At 57.7% G+C, this 22,213-nt stretch overlaps 1 protein-coding gene across 1 annotated transcript in view; it reads right to left on the bottom strand.

Moving 5' to 3' along the window:
• The window catches only part of MYO18B (myosin XVIIIB), a 103,236-nt gene that overhangs the window by 25,270 nt on the left and 55,753 nt on the right, over positions 1 to 22,213 (bottom strand). Inside the window, exons 29-40 of the mRNA XM_068911514.1 lie at positions 19,986 to 20,105; positions 19,778 to 19,886; positions 19,408 to 19,532; positions 18,300 to 18,454; positions 16,339 to 16,462; positions 15,410 to 15,610; positions 15,189 to 15,299; positions 12,489 to 12,593; positions 8,798 to 8,950; positions 1,896 to 2,009; positions 1,290 to 1,406; positions 469 to 552 (exon numbers count right to left, since the gene is read on the bottom strand). Of these exons, the coding sequence (XP_068767615.1) occupies positions 469 to 552; positions 1,290 to 1,406; positions 1,896 to 2,009; positions 8,798 to 8,950; positions 12,489 to 12,593; positions 15,189 to 15,299; positions 15,410 to 15,610; positions 16,339 to 16,462; positions 18,300 to 18,454; positions 19,408 to 19,532; positions 19,778 to 19,886; positions 19,986 to 20,105 (1,518 nt within the window). The remainder of the gene's footprint in view (positions 1 to 468; positions 553 to 1,289; positions 1,407 to 1,895; positions 2,010 to 8,797; positions 8,951 to 12,488; positions 12,594 to 15,188; positions 15,300 to 15,409; positions 15,611 to 16,338; positions 16,463 to 18,299; positions 18,455 to 19,407; positions 19,533 to 19,777; positions 19,887 to 19,985; positions 20,106 to 22,213) is intronic.

Genomic DNA, 22,213 nt, shown 5'->3' with positions numbered 1-22,213 from the left:
GTCCTGCCTTGCAGAGACGACAGCACCAGCAGCTCGGAAATGGGGGGATAATGGGGAACGTCAGTCCCGAGAGCCTTGCAGGGGAAACTCTTTTCAGCCGCAGGACCGTTTGCTGGCAGAGCGGCGCAGCTTTGCTGACGAGGCGGCTCGCTCTTGGCCCTCTGCCCTCCCCGCGCCTGGGCAGATGTACGCAGGGAGACGCGGCTGTGGCGTCCGCGCTCGTCGGGCCGCTCTCATGTGCATGCACAGTGGGTTAGGAAGAGAAGAGGAACCTCACTGTTTTACAAAGGAGAAATTTCTTTGTAATATCTGGGTAGGGAATTGATCTGACTTCAAACAGGAACGCGGCATTCACGTGACTGGTGCCCTGAGACACACCGTGGCACAGAAATCTTCCAGGCAACAATCCTCCTGCACGGATTGTTTTCCATTCTGAGCTCAGTGCCTTATGGGGAGGGAAGGACTTACTTTCTCTTGGAGACTTTGTTTTTCTTTCTTTGCTTCCTCCACCTGGGTCTGTAGCTCCTGAATCTGAGCGATATCTGTTGCAGACTGAGGAAATAGAAACTTCAGCAGCGGAAGCAAAGCCAAGAACTTGGAGCAGAGTGCAAACGCCACAAAGTGGTGCAGTTTTGAAGGCTTGCTCAGGTCGATTTTGAGGCAGGGGGTGGCACTTCCTACGTATCTAAATAGCAAGCTGCTCCTGCACTGGACTGAATGAGCTCAGTTCTACTGACTGAACGCTCCTCTCCTGACTTCTGAAACCAATATTTGCACAGCAGGTCGGAAACCCCCTTTTAAAGGTCATTTCTCTCCTGAAGGTCATTCCAAATACATGTTCCAGGTCCATAACACCTTGCAATGGGTACCACGCTGTGGATTTTTACAGCCTCATTGGCCTACCCCAGGCCAACGGCTGCTCCGCTGGAAACCTTGGAGTCTCTCAGCTCCACTTCCAGTCCTTTGGGAGAGCCTGTCTGAGTTTGGACATTATGCAGGGAGCCACAGGGCTGCCTGTCAGCACTTTTTGAGCTCTGCCTGGGAAAACAGTGAAAGAAAGAACTGAAAAGAATCCAGATGGGGATGCTATAGGATTTCCTAGCTATTAAAAACACGATCAAGATACCTCTTGAAGTTAGACATCACCTTCTCCCATCAAGGCCTCTGCCCTATAGTGTGAAAGTCCCCTAAACACTGAGAGGGACCGTCTTGGTTCGGCTCCGGGTGTTTCCCAAGCATCCTCCCTAGGAGGGGGATGCTACACAGCCTTCCAGCGTGCCGGGTCCTACCTGGGCGATCAGAGCCTTGTGCTTTTCCATGAGTTCGTTCAGATCCTCCTGGTCCTCATCGATGCGTCTCAGCAGATCTGCTCTCTCGTGCTGGAGCTGGTAGAGCTGCTCCTCAACCTGCCAGGGAGAAACGGGGGCTGCCACTCACGGACAGCACCGGGGCACCTACTACTGCCCACAGCACCCGCGGGGCTGCGAGCTCAGCCGGGGCTGCGGGGACCCTCTGCCCAGGCACAGATGCATTTGCAGCTGATAGCCTTGCTCTGTGTTTCTCTGGGTTTTTTCCATTTCTAGCTCTGTGCTTGCATATCATGTCAACCAGGGAGAGACAAATGGAACCCGTGTGTTGTGTCTCACGTATCTGCAGAGCGAGACTAAGGGATGCTGCGCCTTTTGAGCAATTGTATCCCTGCATTAAGCCACCCAGGGGCTGTGTTCTCCAAAGCGGCTGGGTGATTTAGTTGAAAAATACTGGACAGATTTCTCCCTCCACATCCTGTAACCTAAATACGCTGATTGCGGTGATCAAACCCCAGGCTGCCATGAGGGATGGGAGGAAGCTGGTGTCGCCCGTCCTCCGCCGTGGCCGCCTCTCTGCGCACGTACCAGGTTCTTGTTTCGGCTGAGGGTCTCCAGCTCCGTGTGCAAGTTCTCCAGCTCCAGGGCCATCGTCTTCTGAGACGCCTGGGCCTCCGCACATTTCGCTTCACTCTCTTCCCGCTGTGAGAAATTGAGGGAGATCCTAATTACACGAGCGCTCAGCATCTGCAGAGATCGTGTACTGATTATGCCGCTCCCCTTGCTGTGCAGCCACATCTATTTACATTTTACTCCCAGAGCACTTTCCCCAGCTAGCGTACACTGAAACTCGACCTTTTAAAAAGCTGTGCTGCTCTTCAGACTGTCTGCTTCTGATTTACAGACAAAACTTTTCCCTTCCCAGTGGCCACGGTGCTGTGAAATAAGCCTCCAGTGGGAAGGGTGTGCAGGGCTTCCGCTGGCAGCTGGTGTCCTGCGGCGGCGGCCCAGCTCCCCGCACGCCTACGCAGGAAGCCGAAAGCAAATGACCGTCTTGCCGAGCATTGAAGTTAGTGCCTCAAAACGCAAATCCACTCTGCCTTGGCACTGCTGTGGTGAGGTAGAGCTGGGATCATTAATTTGCAAAATTATGTGAATTACATGTAACTCCTGATTAGAGCAATTCATGATTCAGAGTTTGCAAATGGGCTTTTCATGTAGCATAAATTGCATTTGCAAATACACATGAAATATCACGTTTATAAATGCTAATTTGCTCTTGATTTTTATAGCTCAGCCATCAAAACTACAATGATCTTAAGCAGGCTACAGACTACCTGGGAGATGCAGCACGATCCCAAAAACATCACGCAGGCAGTGCCAGAGGAGGTGCACAGTCTCTGCCTTAACAGTAAGCTCCAGTCCTTGCCTTGCTCACTTGGGTTTCTTTCTTTCCTTTCAGAAAACAAAACTAAAACCTTCCACTTGCTGCTCATTCCTGCGCCCGCTCCCTGCTCGCCCCGACCCTCCCCGGCTTGTCCTTCCGCTCCGCCTGCCTCCTGCTTTCCCTGCGGCGTTGCTCCAGCTCGTAAGGAGGGAGAGCTCACGTCTGGCTGATGGGAAGGGCTGTCTGCACACCCGAGGGCAACGGGAGCTGCCGCGCACCGCAGCGAGACTCCAAATCTTGATCTTTTTAGACTGTTCTCTCAGGGGATGTTGCAGGGGATGTTGCAATCGTCTCGTTTTACTCCCTCCCTCAAAAAAGGGGGATTATGAAGTACCACGAGTAGAGCAATCCGCAGTTCGTTCCCCTCAACTGTTTGGGGTGACTGAGACATACTTGGAAAAGTTAAGTAGGTAATTTGCTTCCTTGGTGTCTAATCTGCAGAGGAAATTGAAGTCATTTTTCCCTTAAAGTCAATGATTCTTTTTATATAACTAGCACTAGCAAGATCTCTGAACCGCCGCAGCACGGGAAGATGGATGGGTCGCGTGTTGTTCAGCTGGCGGCGAACAGGCCGGCGCGGCTCCGCTATCGCAGGGCCGCTCCTGGTGCCAGCCTGGGATTATAATAGCTTCTTCCGAACGCTGCCCATGGGACAGAAGCTGGAATGATAAATGCGGCGCGCGAGACCTGCCTGCCGATGAGCTCCCGCACTGGTCAGGAAGCTGCATTTTTCATCCCAAGCACGGGGAAACGCCTCGTGCCATGGGGAGACACTGCAAAGCTTCGCAAGCAAACGTGTCTCACGCCGTCAGCCTCGCTCCATCGTGGCATTTGTGTCACCCCTGTACAAACCAAAAAACCAAAGGGAAGAAATAACCCCAAACATCTCTGGGTCTGTCTCCAGACGTAGTGCCAGCTGGATGCTGGTCACCGTGTGAAACCTGAAGGTCTGGCATAGACACACTTCGCAGTTCAAAACCGGTAAAACTTGTATAAAATTTTATTCCTGTGTCCAAACTCAGCCTGTTTGGATGAATTATCTAGTCAATCTATTCATATATCTGCAGAGCCACTTTTGCAATGACACACAATGTATTCCACTGTCTTCCACAAGCTGAAAAATAGCCTTTACAACTTGCATAAAGCTCGGGAAGCCGTTACCAAAATTACCGAAGTGATAGCATCTGGGAGACGCTAAAGGTCATAGATTTCCAATCTGAATTATTGCTCGTACTCCTTTTGTAGTATGGTCCTCTGGTATGGTCCAGAGGACCATAACAGAGCCTTTCCCGAGTTCTCTTCTAAAGGCATTTGTTTTCCATGGTGTCAGACGTACATGTCACACATGCACACACACACGCATCCAGGATACCGTTCTCTGCCCCAGGCAGCGATGTTGCTGCACTGCCTGCCTTGCAAAGCAGAAACAGCTGAAACCGTGCCACGTGCGACATGCACTGGGACACACGGGCCGCTCGCTCGGCCGTGCCGGGATTGCAAGCACACTGCAGCGTACGTAAAGCCCTGCCCCGGGTTATGGTCCTTCCCGTCTCAGCCACCCCTGTGGCATGCAAAACACATCGCCCCTGTTTTACGCCTCATGTCTCTGCTCCTGAAACAACCCGAGATAAACCCTACTACAGATTTTTGTTAAAACTGCCCAGCTCTCGGCTCTGTGGCTCCCAGCAGGGAAATGCCGCATCTTTGACTAAGGAGCTTGTTTCCTCTTGTCTGTCGCGGTGCCTCGTGCGCGGGGACCGGCCGCCGTCCGGCCTGGCTCAGCCCGGGGCGCCCATCCCGCCGCCGAGCCCCGGGGCACCCTCGCAAGGATGCCGGCCGCGAGACGCCTCGCTCTCCTTTTGCTTTTTTTAAGGAATGCCTCACTATGAACAGCATGCGGCAATCCCTCCGTTCCCTCGGGCAGAATTATTTCCTTGTTTGCTCCAACAAGGCATACGGGATTTTTTCCACTATCCCCCCAACTCCCTCGGGCTCCTTCCCCCGGGCGCCGCTCGGCACCCCCCGGAGCCTCGGCACCGGCCCAGCCTCCGGCCCGGCCAGCAGTGGCCACGTCCGTGAACAGACTCCGGGATTGTTCTTTCCCCGTCCATGAGTACGTGGTAATTCCCGATAGTTTAACCCAGAGATAACTGTATCTCCAGCACCTCTCAGTAAATACCAGCTTCCCTTTCACTTTACGTAATGGAATTTTCCCACTTGGGAAGAATAAATTGAAATTCCCACCCTAAAAAAATGCATAATGTATGAACTGATGAACAACATTAGTTTGCTGCGCTACACCATCTGTTAAATACCTGCATAAAATGGATGCTTCAGACGTATTAAGAAACAATACTATACTTCAAGACCATATGGATTTTGATTAACAAAAATGTAACATTTTAGCAAAGTTTTTATTCTTGCAGTGATTTGTGGGCTGGTGGTGCTAGAACGTACTGGATTTTGAGAACCGCATCATGAATGCCATCAGAAATTGTTTCAGTTTAAGGGATGGCATAATCGTGAGGCACTTCTAATGCATGCAGAGTCTCAGTGTTGGCAGCGTAATAAAAACTCGATATTCACAATATCAAGGCTTTTCTCTACTCTTCCCAAAAGCACCAGGCAGATGTCACCCAGCACAAGACAGCGGATGGCCCAGAAGGCAAAACAGTAATCAACAAATGCAAGAAACATCACACGCGAACCTCCCTCTTCTCCAGGGACCACACACATTCGGAGCACAAGACCTTTTTCCGCAACAAGACGTGGCGGGACAGCAGGGACATGGCCACACTCACGTTCCCGTTTGCTTGGTGCCCACGTGCGAGCAGAGTGCCGAGGCGCCGGCATTGCCGCTGCGGCCCGGGACGACCCCTCTGCCGCTCAGCAGGACGCGGGCCGAGCCCGCCGAGCCCCTCTCCCGCCCGAGCACGGAAAGCTCAGGGACTCGCTGCAAGGGTGTGAGAGTAGCGGGTGCTCTTCAGCTCGGAGACAGCCGTAGAGCTGCTGAACATCACCCCAGCTTGCTGGTGTTCTTGACGGGCGTTATTTGTTTGAGATGATTTTGAAGAAAGATCCTGGATTTACGCACTGCTGCTCATGTTTATATCTGACCTGAGAGGCAGTCAGTGCAAAACGTGAGCCACGAATTTGTGCATAACTGCTTTTTTTTTTTTTTTTTCACCTGAAGAGTTAAGGGGATACTAAAGTCCTGGTGACTGCCAGCAATGCACACTTTTGCACCGCTGCTTATTCCTTCGGATCAGCATGTAGAAGGGTCCCCTAAGCACCAGCTTGCTGCAATGCAATTTCTGTACCGCCGAGCGTAAGGCCTTGCCAAACAGCGATAAATCGCCCAATTAAGAGCACTGGAGGCTGGGGGAAGAGCAAGACAGGGACTGTGCATCGTCTCTAGCCCTGAAGTAGGATTCAAGAAATACTGAGAGATTAATTCAAAACTGTAGTGTTGTGCCAGGCGAGAGCTGAATAACGTCTCAGGGAAAACTCGTGGGTTGAAAAAAGGGGCACCAGTGAAAATAGGGAAGAGCAAGTTCACTCTCAAAACACAGGCTGCGGGGTCGGGCCTCGGCCACCAGGCCACGAAAACGGCGCTCGCAAGCCATCTCCTGCGGCGTGGCGGGGTCGGGCGCCGGGGCCGTGCAGGAGGGCAGCCCGCGGGCGTGCACGCCAGCACGGCAGGTTTCCAGCACCGCTGCTAACCGGCACGGGCGGCCGCAGCGGCACGGGGGCCGGCCGGCACAGAGCCTTTGGAAAGCCCAAGGCCCGAGAGCGCCCGGCCGCCCCAGAGCACCGCGCGCCCCTTCCAGCGCCGGCAGCAGCAGCGAAGCGCAGCGCCGGGCCGCTCGCAAGCCCGCTGTCTGCCCTGCGGGAACCTGCACGGCGCCTTTATATTCCAGCAAAAAAAAAACCCCAAACCCCCAGAGCGTTCACCCTGCGATCTGTCAGCCGTCTCCTGCCCCCTCCTCCCCTCCTCGGCCGCGGCGGCCCCGGGCCGGGCTCGCCTCCCACGGCTCCCGCCGCACAGCTGGACCAGCTGCAGCTCACAGATGTTATTTATGCAGAACTATTATCCCAATTACATATGCGTGTCGTTGGAATTGTTTATGCCTCCAGATCAGTTGGTTTCCCGGGGAAAGGTACAACGTGGATTAATTACTGACGGGTTTCCAAACCTCGGCACCGTCACCTCGCCCTGGGCTCGCCTGCCGGACACGCCGCGGTCCCGGGCACCCGCGCGCGGCCGGCCCGGGGACGGGAGCACCGCGGCACCCGCTGCCACCGCCGCGGGTCCCGCGCCGCACCGCGCCGCCGGCCCTGCGGAGCGGCAACGAGGGCCCCCGCGCGCCGTTCCCGTGCACGCGCCGCAGAAGGCGGGGGCTTCGTTACGCTGCTCGTTCCCTCCGCCGCCGGGGCGGCGCTCCCCGCGCTGCCCGCCGCGGCTCCGGCGCTCGGGCACCGGGAACGTGGGAGCTGGCCAAGGGCTTCTGGGAGGAGGAGGCTCCTCTCCAGCCTTGCCCCGTCTGCCCCTCTGCAAGGGCTCTGGGAGCCCCAGGGTGGCAGGGGGGCCCACGCGGACACCGTCACCTCCCAGCGCGCAAAGCTGCAGGCAGGGGAATCGGAGAAGCACAGAGGATACTGGCTGGCGCTTTGCTGGGGCAGGATGGTGCTGGGCACCTGACAGACACAGCCGCTGAGGCCACGGCTCCACGACACCTCGGTGCTACCGCGCTGTGATCAGCCCCGGGGCGCAGGCAGCCCCCGCACAGCCCCGCGGGACTGCTGCACGAGCCGCGGCCCCGGCCCCGGCGCATGGGTGCGTGGGTGCAGCCGCCCGGCCGGCCCCAGCCCGGGCCCAGCCCCGGCGCATGGGTGCGTGGGTGCAGCCGCCCGGCCGGCCCCAGCCCCGGCCCCAGCCCCGGACCCAGCCCCGGCGCATGGGTGCGTGGGTGCAGCCGCCCGGCCGGCCCCAGCCCCGGCCCCAGCCCCGGACCCAGCCCCGGCGCATGGGTGCGTGGGTGCAGCCGCCCGGCCGGCCCCAGCCCCGGACCCAGCCCCGGACCCAGCCCCGGCGCATGGGTGCGTGGGTGCAGCCGCCCGGCCGGCCCCAGCCCCGGCCCCAGCCCCGGACCCAGCCCCGGCGCATGGGTGCGTGGGTGCAGCCGCCCAGCCGGCCCCAGCCCCGGCCCCGGCCCCAGCCCCGGCCCCGGCCCCAGCCCCGGCGTACCTGCGCCCAAACCGCGGCAAATTGGCGCTGCGCCTTGCTCAGGCCGCGCCGCGGCCCCCAGCACCTACAACCATTCCTATGACAACGCGCGCTGCAAACGAGGCCTCTGGATTTCGTCATTAGAAAGATAGAAAACGGGCTGAGCAGGAGGTAATTAACATGGGCTGCATGAAGAACAGAACAAACACTTAACCGCTCTTGCCTTAATTAAAAGCAGCAGTTCTTGCAAGGACGCCCTCCTCAGCACAAGAGGCACTTTGAGCGCTGGCCTGAGCCGCCACGTTCGCACAGCGGCGCACGAGGCGCCGCTCGCCTGGCACGCGGCTCGGATCCGCCAGCGCCTGCGGCAGCTTCGCCGCGGTCGGGGCAGAGGCGCTGCCGCCGGAGAGGCCCGGCCGCCTCGCTGCCCCGGCACGGCGGACAGCGGTGGACGCCCACCGGCCTCCGCTGCAGGCGCCGCGCGGCGCTCAGGCCGGGCGCTTGCTGTCCTTTCAGAGAGCTCGCGCGGCGCTTGGGACCCCTCCGAAACCCCCCGGCCCCCAAGGCCGACCTGGCCGAGGACGGCACGCGCCAGGTGAGGTGTGCGGGGTCCCGCGGGCTGCAGACGCCCCGGCGTGCAGTGCCGGGCTCCCCGGCCGCCGCGGGCGCCGAGCCCCGGAGCAGCGCTGGCGGCTCGGGGTGGCCACGCTCCGAGGACACTGCACGAGCGCCGCTTTCTCTCCCCCGAGAGCGGGGGCGCCGGGGCGAACGGAAGAAGCCTGCGCGCTCAAAGGCGTTTTAAAGCGCAGCTCCTACCTGCCTGCGCGCTCTCTCCAGCTCCTCCTTGCCGGCCGAGGCGCCGGGCTCGGCGGCGGCCGCCAGCAGGAGCTGCACGTCCGCCAGCAGCGCGTGCGTCCTCCTCAGGTCCCGCCGGAGCCGCTTCTCCACGTCAAAGTCCCGGTGGCCGATCTGGGGAGGGGAGAGGAGCCGGCGTGAGCCCCGATGGGCAATCCCGGCGCTCGGGGCAGTCCCCTGCAACGGCATCCCGGGAAACCGCGGATGCTCGTGCTGAGCTGAACTCAACGGCGGCCGCTGCCCACGCAGTTAAACTTCTAAAGACTTCGAAAACACACTGATTCAATGAGAGGAAAGTATTTTGGTTAGGCTGAAATCGTGCAAGAAGATATAAAGCCTACGTGTAAAAATTATAATTTTATCAAATAAAAACTATTCAATATTTAAATGAAAAGAAAAAAGTGAATTATGCAAACATCCAACCCAGCAGATGACACTGAAATGCTCCGACTGCGACACAGCTGCACTTTGTTTCCCACCGGGAAGCTGTTCCCCAAACACGTTTGCCTTCCCGCGCTCCCGTTCGCAGCGCCCTCGCTCTGCTGCGCCCAGAACTGGGGCGGCGACGAAGCTCCCCGCGCGACCGCGGAGCCCAAGCGAGCCTGGAGACGGCAGTGCCCGCGGCCTGTGACATCCGTTACAGGCAGCGCCTGCGGAAACCCTCGGCTCATCCCAGCTCTGTTCAGCCTCCTCGCACCCTTCCGAGACCTCCCTTCCACTGCTGTCACCTGGCAGGAGCGCACAGGTGCCACCAGATGTTTCACAGCTGGGTGCTCGGATGCTTGGGCACGTCCTGGACCGATGCTGCACCAAGCAGGTTGCTAACGCGACAGCATCCTGTCCTCGCCACCCCCAAGCATCGACACCAGGGCTTTTAATACAGAAAAGCCACCGCAGCAGCATCCCTCTTCGGCCCGGGCGCGCTGCAGGGCGAGAGCCGGGGGCACCGCGCTGGTGCGGCGCCGGCGCGGCGCAGAGCCGGCGGCGCAGGGCCTCGTCTCCCGTGCCTCCGGGTTAAAGCACCGGGAGTGGAAATTAAAATTTATTGCACGTTTCTGAGGCACGGAAGAAGGAAGACTGAAACCTCTGCAACTTACTGGGGGAAATCACAGGTTGGAAAAATAGTGCCAACGGCATGAGGAAATCAGCCCAAAGGAAAAATAATGCAAAACTGATGAAAAAGCTTAATTAGGAATTATTTACACATCTCTAGAGCAAAGCATCTGGAGTCTTCGTCAGCCGCGGAGGTACGTAAGCAAAGCTACGGCCCTTGGTGGGGGAGGCAAGGATTTCTCATTCGTGAGTCTCCAGCCATGCTGGCAGAAAATAACTGCTGTGTTATTTTGGAGGCTCATCACCTGGCAATGGGGCGTCACTACACTGCGCTGAAGCCTTTTCAAGAAGGAAGGTAGGAAGCACGTTAAAAAAAAAAAAACCTCTATACTACCCCCTCAAACTGAGAGCAACCATGGTTACAGGGCTAAAAGAACTAGAAAAACACCAAATAAACAAGGACATAGTTTCAGTGCTTAATTTCAACCTAATTGAAGTGTGAGGGCACTTTCCATCTAGTCCCATTTCCACAGCTCTTTTAGCTTCAGACTTGTTCTCCTATGTTCTGTTCACTGGTTAAAATTAACTGTGCAGATTTGACCTTGTAGCCTGTTTTAGAGCTAGCTGGCATTTGCTGAAACCTGAAATTGTTGGCATCTCCATTTCCTTAATTAGTTTTCTGAATTGACTTTTTTTTCTTTTTTAATAAACTGGTCTGGAGCGTACTATCCACCGTAAATCAGACTGTATTTATAATCACACTACAGCAGAGCAGAGCAGATTTGCTTTCATCCCTGCCATCCCTATAGACTATATGCTGGACACTGCTCAGTACCGCTTGCTGTATAGCTCAGTATTTGTCGTAGCAGACGACGAATTTTGTATCACAAATGGGAACAGTGGGTATTCCAGCCTTTGCCTGTTCCTTCCACAACTACAGTCCAGTGCTTTTTCAGTTACAAAGCAGAGATTTAATTGAACAGTTGCCTTTCAAAGCTCCAGGTATATTGCGTACATATTATAGCTGTACGCAGATTTCTTCCTCTTCGTCCCCTTGCCCTCACGAGCCCGCTCGGGCCTTGCAGGGCCGGGCAGAGAGGCTGCCCGGCAGCTCCTCCGGACAAGCCTGCGAAGAAGGAAGTGCCTTTCCCGGGGAGCCCGTAACACGGCCGCCCGCCTTCGCCCAGCGCTCCTCTGCGCACCTCCCAGTTCCCACTCATCCATCTTAGTTTACCTCCTCTATTGAACAGGAGAAACGGGTTGGACTGAAAAGCAGTAATAATAATACCTTGCTTTTATACAGCAAGATTTATTTTGACAGTTCCCAAAACATTTTATAAGCTCAGAACTGATGGGACATTATGGATAGGCCTCATTAGACCATTTCGTGTCTACTTGAAATATGCCCACCATTTCAGTGTTGCAAAGCTCCCAGATTCATCCAATTTAATGAGCACATACAATTGCCAGACCCCGTGAAATCCTGTCAGCTTGTGCCAATGATCAGGGGAGGTGGTGTTTAATTACTGTAACTCCAGATAATTAGCTCCTCCTCTTTTGCACATGCAACCTGAATTGCAATGTAATAGCGGACTGCGCAAAGGCAGTTTGGAGACATTAGCAAAAAAAACCAGCCTTGCTCAACTACTGCGCGGCATCAGGCCGCCTCTGGGTGCAGGAGCAATGAGCCGGCAATGCCGCATGCCCGCTGCTGCCCGCAGCCCTGACAGCACGGCCCGGCCCGGGCACGGGTACGGACTCTGCACGCCCTCGCTTGGTGACGAGCGCTCCTTTTGCAGGAGCTGGTGCGTGAGATGGCTTGCAGACTTGGCTGCTCTGCGACGTTAAGTGATGCCCAATCTGATAAATGCTGTTCAACGAAGCTGCATTCAGCCCCTTGCCTTCTAATTTAACACGGAGCAGCTGTGTGTGCTTTTCCTATTATATGCACTTCAATCACTGCCATATACACATTAGACAGTGAAAAAGGATTTGTTCAACAAATGTGTCTGGGACAAAATTCCACAGCAAATAACAGAATCTGATAAACTGCTTTTCTGGGCAGATGGAGCTGCTCCAGCGTTAGTTCTGTTTAGGTTCACTCTTTTAGGAAAATAACATTAAAAAGCGGATGCCTCTCTGATTATCAGCTATCCGGATAACTTTCCTGAAGAAAAGTGAACAACCTCCCCTCCAAGGGCATTGATGGGACTGACTCCCAGCTCCAACATGATGCCTGCAGTCCCAAAACTCTCCTGGCACCGCAGTAATTGCTGGGACACGTGCTATCGCCCTGACCGGCAAGTCATATTGGCAGGGTAGTTTGCAAGGAGGCAAGCTAGACAGAGGGCATCATTTGTTCCATGACGGCTACATTTGTTTGAATAAGCAAGTTATCACCCTGTCCGCACGCACACACACATAGTCACGCTCCTTTTCTCACAGTCAGCATTTTGAGCAGGGCACAGCTAGCGAAGCAGGTTTGCTTCTGAGAGCTAACAGCAAGGATGAGCGCGAAGCGTGCGTCTCCCTGGCCAGCAGCTCGCCAGACTCGCCCTGGGCTGCTGGAAGGGAGCGTGGGCGGGCTCCATCCTCTTACCTGCTCGCACAGGGTGCCAATGAGCCCTTCCAGATCCTGTTTCTCATGCAACACCATCTGCTTCTCCTCGTACTCTTGCTCCAACTGCATCTCCAGCTGACGGAGCTGCGTGCGGGAGACAAGCACAGATATGCTGAGAGCACAGCCGCGCCAGCCCCCGGGAGCCGGCTCCAGCCTCGCGCCTTCCCCTCGCCCCCGCTTTGCGCCCTCCTTCCAGGAGCCAGCACCACAAGGGGAACAGCTTGCAGGTGACTGCCTTCACTTTTAAAATGTGCAGCCTGGCACAGCCCTGGCTTCTCACTGCAGCTGGGAAACTCTCAGCTTGTGTATAACATGGTGTCCCCAGTGAAACCCATGCAGCATGCCCCTGGGGCCCAGCAGCGGCAGGGACGCGGCCGCGCACCCCCGGGAGACGCTGAAACCTCCCGGCACCGCAGCGAGCAGGGCCGGGGGCCCGCGCGCGCGCTCTAGAGCCTGCCGTGCCGGCAGACGTGCTCGCCATGCCCTGGGTAACGCGCTGACCCGGGCCAGGATGACGAAAGGGAAGCAGTCTAGGAGTCTACAAGATTTTTTCCGGGGCTGCCACGTGCGGGGCGAGCCAACCAGCGCGTTGCCTCGGCAGGTTTGGATCATGAACCCGGGGCCGTTAGCCACGGCAGAAGAGAGGTCAACTCCAATCCTTCCAGGTTTTGTAAAAGCATCCTGTGACCCCGGGCCAGGTGTGGAGCGTCCTCGCTGCGGCTCCCCTCCGGTGAAATGCAGATGGCGGCGGCAGCCTTGCAGGGGCAAAGGTGCCATGAAGGCAGGATCTGTACTGCTCCTCGGAGCAAAGGGGGCCTCGGAGCGAGCGCTGAGGGCAGGAACTCTGTATCCCTCCCTAATCCGGCCTCTATTCAAACGTCGTTCATCCCTCAGGGCCGAGACAACACAAAGCGCTTTGCAGAAGAGAAGCAGACCTGGCCCAGCACCGCAGAGCTCGGCTGTGCAGCTCTAAAAGGTCCAGCAAGTCCAGCTGAAATGTGCAGGGAGGAAAAAGGGTTGACGAACCAGAGCAGCTTATTTCACCACCCGTTCCTCCTCCTCGCAGGCAGCTGCAAGGCCTTGCCGGCAGCAGCGGACGCGCCGAGAAGGCTCTGGGCTGTGAACCTGCCGGCAGCTGGCAGAGCTCTCTGGAGGCCTCTCTACCCCGAGCCTCCTACACCTCTGCGAAGCTGCTCATAAACCATGTTTAAAAGGGGAACACGAGCAGGCTGGTAAATACCGATTGATCTCTGGAGAACCTCTGCCATTTACTCATTTGGAAAAAAAACTCAGGCCGTGCAGGGCAAGGGAGAGAAAGGATGAATGACACCCTGTTGGCTTAGAGCGGCCTCAAAGGCACTGCACCGCCTTTAATGACACCGGCGATATCTTGCCCTTCTGTATAGGGCAATTAAAAAGACAGAGAGACGCAGCCAGGGGAAATGCAGAGAGGACCCTGGAGGGGAGTGCTGAGCGATGCACAGCTAGCAACAGGCCTGGAGCTTCAGCAGAACCAGGCAAGCAAAGGGAAGGAGGAAAAAGCACTGAACCAACTGTTGCTCCACAGTCCAGTGGGAACAGCAGCACTGTGGGAAGGCAGCAGGGTGGGAAACGGTGGCGGATGCCCTGGGTCACGGCCCCCAGGTAACCCAAGCTCACAGGACGTGACTGCATGTTCCTAGGAGCAGGGGGAACAGACATCGCCTCGTTTGCCTTCCCTTTTGTCCTGCCTTCCTAAAATAGCACATGCAAAGCCCCATGGACTCATTCATTAAGCCTCAGCAATGCTAATTCACTATTGACAGCCAGGCATGCCGCAGGCCTAATAGAAACCGGCTGCTACAAAGCAGCACCGCAGCTCTGAATCGAATACCCCAGGGACTTCAGGGAAATTGGAATTCATGTTTGCAAGCCACCAACCTCACAACCTTCTCAAAACCTTGTCGAAAGGGTAATTTCTGTTCATTATCACTGAAAACAGAGCCCTGGCCATCTGGAGTCGGTGCCCTTGGCCTGACTCTGGTTTTACTCTTTGGAAACATCGTGCCCATGGTGCACTGGGCTGCAAATGGCTCTAGCACAGGATCTCCCCTACAGCCTCTCTGGAGCAGCAGGAATTGACACCTGCCTGAGACCTTGGATTGTGCAGTGCCCGGAGGGAGGAAAGTGGTGGCCACCGGCGCCTCAGCGCTCGGGAGAGGAACAATCACTCCTGAGAGTTCTCTCTTCTCCTCCACCATGGACAGAGGGAGCCCAGGGAAATCCTTCTCCAATTTAACATATTTGTTAGTGGAATGAGCCCAGGGCTGAAAGGGACCGTGGTGTCGGCCAGGAGCCGCCCTGCCTGCAGCGATCACTGGGCCCAATGCCGGCAGGGTGCAGGGAGCTCTGGCACCTCCTCCCTGTCTCTAACAGCCATGCTATACCCCCAAAAACATCAAAATTTTTCCAATAGGCATGCACTTCTCCAGCATGATGTTTCCCCTTGGTGACTGGCAGAGCTATGGGGAGAGGAGGGAGGTGCAGACGCCAGCGCCACCAAGCCTGGGGGCAGCATCCATGGGGTCACCGTCCCCAGGGTCTCCATCCCGGCCACTAAGGCCCCCATGCCATTCCGGCTCCCGTTCCCACCTCCTGCGCAGCTGGGGAGCCCCAGTCCCATCCCAAGCACTGCCCTACCCGCCGCTGGCAGGACTGCCGCACATCCTCCAGCTCTTCATCCTTGTCCTCCAGCTCTTTCTGGTGAATCTGCTTCATCCGCTCGATCTCCAGCTCGAGCCGCTGGTGGAGCTGAAAGACATGAAGAGGAGAGCATTGTTCAGGCAAATGTGGCACCGGGGGACCAGGGACAGGGAGGGTCTGCCCGGGGCAGGCTCGCGACGGGGCCAAGGCTGCGCTACCTGCTCCAGGTGATCCACGGCAGCTGTCTGCCGCACCAGCTCCTTCTGCTGCTCGGCGGCGCTGGCCTCCAGCTCCCAGAGCTGCTTCTTCAGGGCAGGCACGGCACGGGTGTCACGGGCGCAGGGCGTGCTGAGCTCCTCCACGCGGCTGGCCAGCTGGGCCACCCGCTGCGCCAGCCCGCAGGCTTCTGCCTCCTTCTGCTGCTCAGGGAAGGGCCAGGCGTGAGTCAGCACTGCAGCCCAAGGAGAGGGCTCCAAAGCTGCCCGCCTGCTGGGCATCCTTCACCCCCGCTTCCCCTCTCGGTGCTGCTCACTTGCTCCCATCTTCTCTTTTTGCACCCCACGCGTGTCCCCACTTTGTCCCGCTGCCTGACATCCTCTTACGGCCGCCTTCCTTCTTCCAGCCCCAGCCCTCGGCACGCCTGGCCCCTCTCCCCTTGCCCTTGCTCCATGGACACTGGTGCAACACAGTCCCCATCGCCACACCGAGCACTAGAGCGGATGCACCAAGCCAACAAGCAATGCATATTATCATTTAGAGCTATATTATCATTTACCAGTGTGGACTCTCGCCCCCAGATCCCTCGGGTCATGCACTGAGGGTGCAGCTCTGCAGTGTGCTGCAGGCGAGATTGCAGGTAGAGGCACCAACAAGAGGACAAGGGACTTCAAGGAAAATCAGGGAGTGCCTAAGAACTTCAACCATGAGATTAGGGCTCTACTTGTAAAATGTGATAGTTTCCTTCTAGAAGAGGATACTGCTATTTAAATACACCAGGCACATCCCAGAACTGTGCTAAAAGAAATGAGAATGAAGTTGCCTGGTTATAACTGATTGCCCCTGCTATAATTGCAAAGATAATGGCTTTGTCCTGATAGCTGCTCTGGAAACTGGAGAGCGTGCAGCAAAACAGGTATTTTCCTCTTACCTCTAAGCTCTGCTGAAGTTTGGCCATCTCCCATCTGATGCTGGTGTTTTCCTGTGTCACTTTTTCACGGAGGCTCTTCTCAAAAGCAGACTCCCCCAGGGCCTGGGCCAACTGCAAGTCAAACCTGCACAGGGAAAGGATGCCTCACCCTCTTACCAAGCACGCCAAGCGTGGGAGCGAAGTCGCCCCGAAGCCAGAGAGCTGCCCCAAGGCAGACAAGGACAACCAGCTTCTCCTGGCACCGGGCTTTCCAGGTGCTTCTGAGATGACAAAAAAACCCTCTTGTCTGCAAAGTGCTGTGGTCATTTGGTGAATCACTAATTACTTCATCTAAGGGCTGGTGGCAGGAGATGGACGCTGTGGAGCAGCAGCAATACATGCCAAGCCCTCCACGCATGCACTGACAGCGGTGGCCCAAAAGCAAGAACTGCTGTGAGTGGCCGTCACTCACCCAAAATACCTTTAAACATGCCCAGGCGCAGGCCACGCTCCTGCCACACCAGCACCCGCTGCAGGCAGCCGCTCGGGGACTCAGTGCCGTGCTTAGCGTGTGTGCGCAGCTTGGGAAGCCTTGTCAGTTCAGAGCAGTATTTCTTAGAGCATCTAAAAGCTCTTCTATCCCTCTATCACTCTGTCTATGAAAGCTCTGTCACTGGGTCAGACTCAAACCCCAGCCTGGAGTCAGCGTCTCGGAACAGAAAAGCAAGGAATGCTAGCAATGAAATGTGAATTAAAAGAGACAGTAAAGGAGGAGGTTGGTAATTTCCCATGTTTTCCATGCCAGTTTGGTTTGGGTCTGCTGTTTCTGGGCAGAAAACCTATTCCTTTCACCGGTACCTAAGAGCCGCACTAAAATGCTGGGGACTGTTTCTTGGCTGCCAGGCTGGGAACACAAACTCTGGGCTCCCTTTCCCCAAACAAGGTGTATAATTTGCTAACTGTGCTCCCATCACGGGGCGTCCGCAGCCAGAGCGCATCGAAGCCAGGTACACCCATCACGAGGGCCGACTCTGCTCCCAGGGGAACACGAGTCGGCCCGGTTTCCTCGCAAACCCGCCCGCCTGTGCCGTGTCCTCCTCCTGCCTGTGCTGTCCGAGCAGTAAGCAGTCCCGCTGCGTGATGCCACAGCACATTTCATTATGGAGTGATTTTTCTTATGGAAATGTGTTACAGTCACACAGCAATAGGATGTAAAATAACCTTCCCATTTGGTACATTTTCAGGAGTAGATAAAAATAACAGACCCTCCGCGAACTCAGCACCAAAAGGAAAGCCAGGGCAGGGCTTGCTGGCTGCAGGCTCCGCGCCGGTGCCTGTTGCAGGCGAGCGTGTTCAAATGCCGGGCAGCGGAGGAATCCTAACAGCTCCGCCTGCCACGGGGGCTCCCCTTTAGGACGGGAAGCTGTTCTCAGTTTCATGTTAGCAGCAGCCTGCGGCTAAAGGCAAGCTCGCATGTCACTCGCACGCTGAGGCACAGGAGGCTAGGAGGGCACAAGCCCTGCACGATGAGCTGGCGCCCAAAGAGGGAAGTGGGTTGCTCCCCGCAGCCAAGCACCTCCTCTCGGTGCCTTGCTTGAACAACCTCCCGCCATCCAAGGGCGGGCGCTCGCCTGCCCTGCACCAAGACGCAGGTCGGCATGTGCAGGTGTGTGCCAGCGTGTGCCAGCGTGTGCAGATGCATGCAGGCATGTGCAGGCATGCGCAGGCGTGTGCAGGTGTGTGCCGATGTGTGCCGGCACGCACATGCTGCGTCTGGAGCGGCCGCCCTGCCTTCCCGGGGGTGGCCAGGGAGCACCCAGCAGCACGGAGCAGGGCTGCTCGCTCCTGGGTGACGCAGTAACAGCGAATAACAAAGACAAGTAAAGGCAATCGGGGCCGAGCATCCTGGCCCCTCCGCCCGGCCCTGCTGCAGCCGCAGCTCTTCCGCAGCACTTCCCTCCCTGCCCACATCCCAGCCTTACTTCTTCTGCTTCTTCTCCAGCTCGTGGCTGCGGCTCTGCTGGCTCTCCGTGAGCACCCGCGTGTCCTCCAGGTCGCAGGCCAGCCGCTTGCACTTCCTCCGCATCTGCTGGGCCGCCTTCTTGGCAGCGTCGTAAGCAGCCTGCACCTCGCCGAGCTGCGGGGCGACGCGGCTGTGAGCGGTGCAGGCATCGCTGCTGCGGCACGCGCGCCCAGCGGCACCTCCGGCGAGGGTCGCAGCACGCTCAGCCCGGCTCGGCCTCGGGGCTTCCCGCGAGCAGTGGCGGCTGGACCAGGCTCGAGGCCGGGAACAGCAGGGGATGGGGCCAGGCCTTTGCCCTTCAGGTGCAACCCTCCTGGCCAGGCTTTTCCAAAGCCGAATGCTCCCCGCAGAGAGGGCACGGGGCGCGCGGGGGCAACGCAGCTCCCGAGGCGCGGGCAGGCTGCACAGCCACGCACGGGGCCAGGGGCTGCCCAGTCCCGCTCCTGCTCGAGCTCCAGGTCGTTGCACCTTGAGACCTTCTGCTGAACAAGAACAAACCCACCCACGTGCCTTAACCTCTGACGCTCCACGTATCTCGCCTGTACCCGGCTGTGTGCCAGTGCCCTCACGCCTGGCTCAGCAAGGCTGAGAGCCGAGAACATCTGATCTCTTTTCTGTGCGAAAGGGAGCACCCAGGGAACAAGGTGGAAAGGATTTCCTCCAAGGATCTGCAGCACATTTGCATCTGCGCATCTGGGCACAGAGATGCGCAGAGCTCTCACAAGCCAGGGAACAGAGTCATTAGGGAAAGTCTTTAAATAGGCGAAATCGTTAATGAAGTCTGTAATTCCAAACTAACTATCTGAAAGCAAATGGGCTGTTTTGCATTACCCAAGCTCCTAAGAATAGGTTGCTTTTTCATCACTCGTTAATGTACCATGAATAGTAATACGCCTTTCTTTATGTTACTCTTAGGGGATGTGACCTGACTCGGAGGCCTTGCTCAGGGCAGCACGCTGGCTTCCTCGCTGCCGGCCGCAGGGCGCCGGGCCAGGCCAGGGGTCTGCCCGCGACCAGCTCCCTGGGCGGCGGGCCGCGCGAGCCCAGCGCGCCGCAGCCCCGCTCACCTTCTGCTCCAGCTGCGTCCTCGCGCTCAGCTCGGCCTCCAGCCGCTCCTCCAGCTGGGCCAGCCGCTTCCGCAGAAACCCGATCTCCGTCTGAGCGCAGTCGAATCGCACTTGCCACTCGCCCTCTGTGAACGCAGGGGCCCGGAGACCCGGGCGCGCGGGCTCAGGCGCGCACGCCGTCCGAGCAGCCGTGCCGGGGCAGGACCGGCCCTCGCGCCCCCGCTATCCACTGGCCGCTGGCCCCGTCCCGTCGCCTCCCTCCCCGTGTCCGCGGCTGCGGGAGTGGAACCTTCCCTCCCCACCACCCTAGCAGCCTCCTCATCATGTTAGAGCACAAAACGGACCTTAAGCACCCTGGAGATGCCCCTACCTCCTCCAGAGCCGCTGAGCTTCATCTCACGCAGCTGAACCAGCTGCTGGGCTTCTTCCAGCTGCTTTTCCACTGACTCCAGCTTCTTCTGCACTTGGTCGTGTTTGCTCTGGAAAACACCCAAGAAGGAACGGGAGCAGCTCTCCCAGCTCCTCGCGATGCCGGAGCTCCCCGAGGGCACGTGGCCCCGTGCCCGGCGCTGCCCTACCTGCAGCTCCTGCAGCTGGCGCCCGGCCCGCAGCCTCTCGGCCCGCTCCGCGTCCAGGGCCTGGCAGGCGGCGTCGCCCTTGTAGCGCTCGTCCGCGAGCTCCGTCGTCAGGTCGATGATCTGGCAGAGGCGCCGCGGGTGAGGCCGGGCTGCGCCGGAGCTGCCCCCGGCCGCCGGCCCGCGGCACGACCTGCTGGTTCCCAAGCCTGGGGGAACCGGCAGGGCGCCCGCGGGGACGTCCCAGCTGAGCCAGGCGCCGCCACGTGGGCGCGTCTGCCCCGGGGTCGGCGCCCGTCGCGGTGGGCTGCGGGGTTTGTGCAGAGATGGATAGGCACCCCCGTGCACGGGTGATACATCACTCACGGGAAAGCCTCCAAATATGCACTCATCGTTGCCCGTTTTTTAACAAAACAAGGAAGAGGTGAAACTTATTGTGAGACTCGAATACTTTGCTAAAGCTAGAAGCCTCATCAAAGCGATGGGGGATTTCCCTGTTGCAAGGGCAGGAAGACTGTCCCAGTACCCCCGAGGGGCTGCAGCGCACACAGGCTTTTGCTTGACATGCATTTAAAGATCAAATGTTTTTGAAAGCTTGCAAGAGTCGACCTACTTTCTGGTGCACACTCAGCATGGCAGCGCGTGCCACGCTTCACCGGACTCACACGTCTGCCCTTGGACTCTGCTATAATCCTGATCTCTGCTACTCTGCTAAATTAAAAACTAAGATAAAGGTCAGTGAACCCAGTGATACATCAGGCCTCTCAAGTTTCCTCTCCCACGAGCATGACGGCGCTCATGTGGGGCTGCGGTCAGCCCTCCGTATACGAGAACTGGCAAGTTCGGATGAAAAGTTCCCTGACTTTACAAAGGACGGGATTCGCCCTGCAGGTCTGCTTTGCCTTCTGGAGCCAAGTCATTGCAGCTGCCAGAGCGCGACACGTGCCCGGGGACGGGGACGGGCCGCGGGGACCTGCCTTCTCCGGCACCTGCTGCCCCTTCCACCTTCCCATCGCAGCACCGAGAGCGGCAGGCCACTGACCCACTGAACGCCTCGACCGCCCGCTCACGCGGCTGCGGCGCACCCGCCAGCGCCGTGCAGCCCGTGGCTTGCTCCCTGCAGCGTGCTGCAATCAGGACTAACGAGATTTCTGCACTCTCCTGGCTGATTAGCATTAAATCTCATTTGAAACAAAAAGCACGTGAATGAAGAAGTAAATTATTAATCTGGAGAATTAATTCTACTTTTTGCCAAGCAGACGTGATCCCTTTAATCTGGCTGAGCTGGTCCGTGCCCATGAGGGGCCGCAGAGGCCACCGGACCAGCATCTCTGAACCGCCCTTTTCACCTACAAAACACCCAGGAAACCAGCACAAGAGACACAAAATGGTCTTTCTCCTCCCTCTGACAGCATTATGGTGGCTTTCTAAAGCACTTCACACGTCGCAGGAAGGCTACGCAGCCTCTTCTGGAGGTCCAACAAGCGTAACTCAGGTAAGCAAACTCAATAGGCTTTTCTTTCCCAAGGGAGCAGGTATTCTAGCTCTGTCGTAAAGCATCAGCCCTCTGTAGCCATGTTAGCCCTTCGTAGCCGCCAAGCTCACGGCGCGATCCCATCTCCAACGGAGGCGGGCGGATGGAGGATATTGTTAACCAGAGCAGTAGTGTAGCACAAGGACAGACGCCGAGCGCTCCATGCAGGACCAGAGAAGCCAGCACGCCTGACGACGGCTAACGCCGAGGCATCCCAGGCACTACCGCTCGCTGCCGTGTAATCTCAGAGGAGGCTGCGGGACAAGGGTGTCCGACCCCAGCCGGGGCACGGTGCCACCACCTGGCTCGGCTGCTCCTGGTGGGGCAACAGCCTCACACCCCAGGGTGCTCACCGCAGCCTCAGAGCCTCTCCTCCTGCTGCTAACCGAAACCGTCTCTTGGTTTTCCTTCCCCGGGGTCACGCACAAGCCCGGGCATCTGAGGGTGGCCCCGAGCACGGGCACGGCGGCCCCGCACAAGCCTCCGTGCCTGCCTTGCTGACAGCGAGCAATTAGGCAGCAGAGCAGCTGCCTCCCGGAGAGGAACCCAACGCGGCTGCTGTTGCGCTACCGCCGCTCACGCGGGTCACGCGGAAAGCCGGGGAAAGGCAGGGTATTTTCACTACGTGCTTTCTCCTCATTATTACATTCGTTACATTAAACTAAGCTACTGCTGGTGTCTGCGGAGGTCGCCAAGA

This window comes from Struthio camelus, chromosome 17 (assembly GCF_040807025.1).
Source record: "Struthio camelus isolate bStrCam1 chromosome 17, bStrCam1.hap1, whole genome shotgun sequence".
Classification (NCBI taxonomy): domain Eukaryota; kingdom Metazoa; phylum Chordata; class Aves; order Struthioniformes; family Struthionidae; genus Struthio; species Struthio camelus.
Note: the sequence above shows the minus strand (reverse complement) of the source record. Positions and strands in the feature narration are given on the sequence as shown.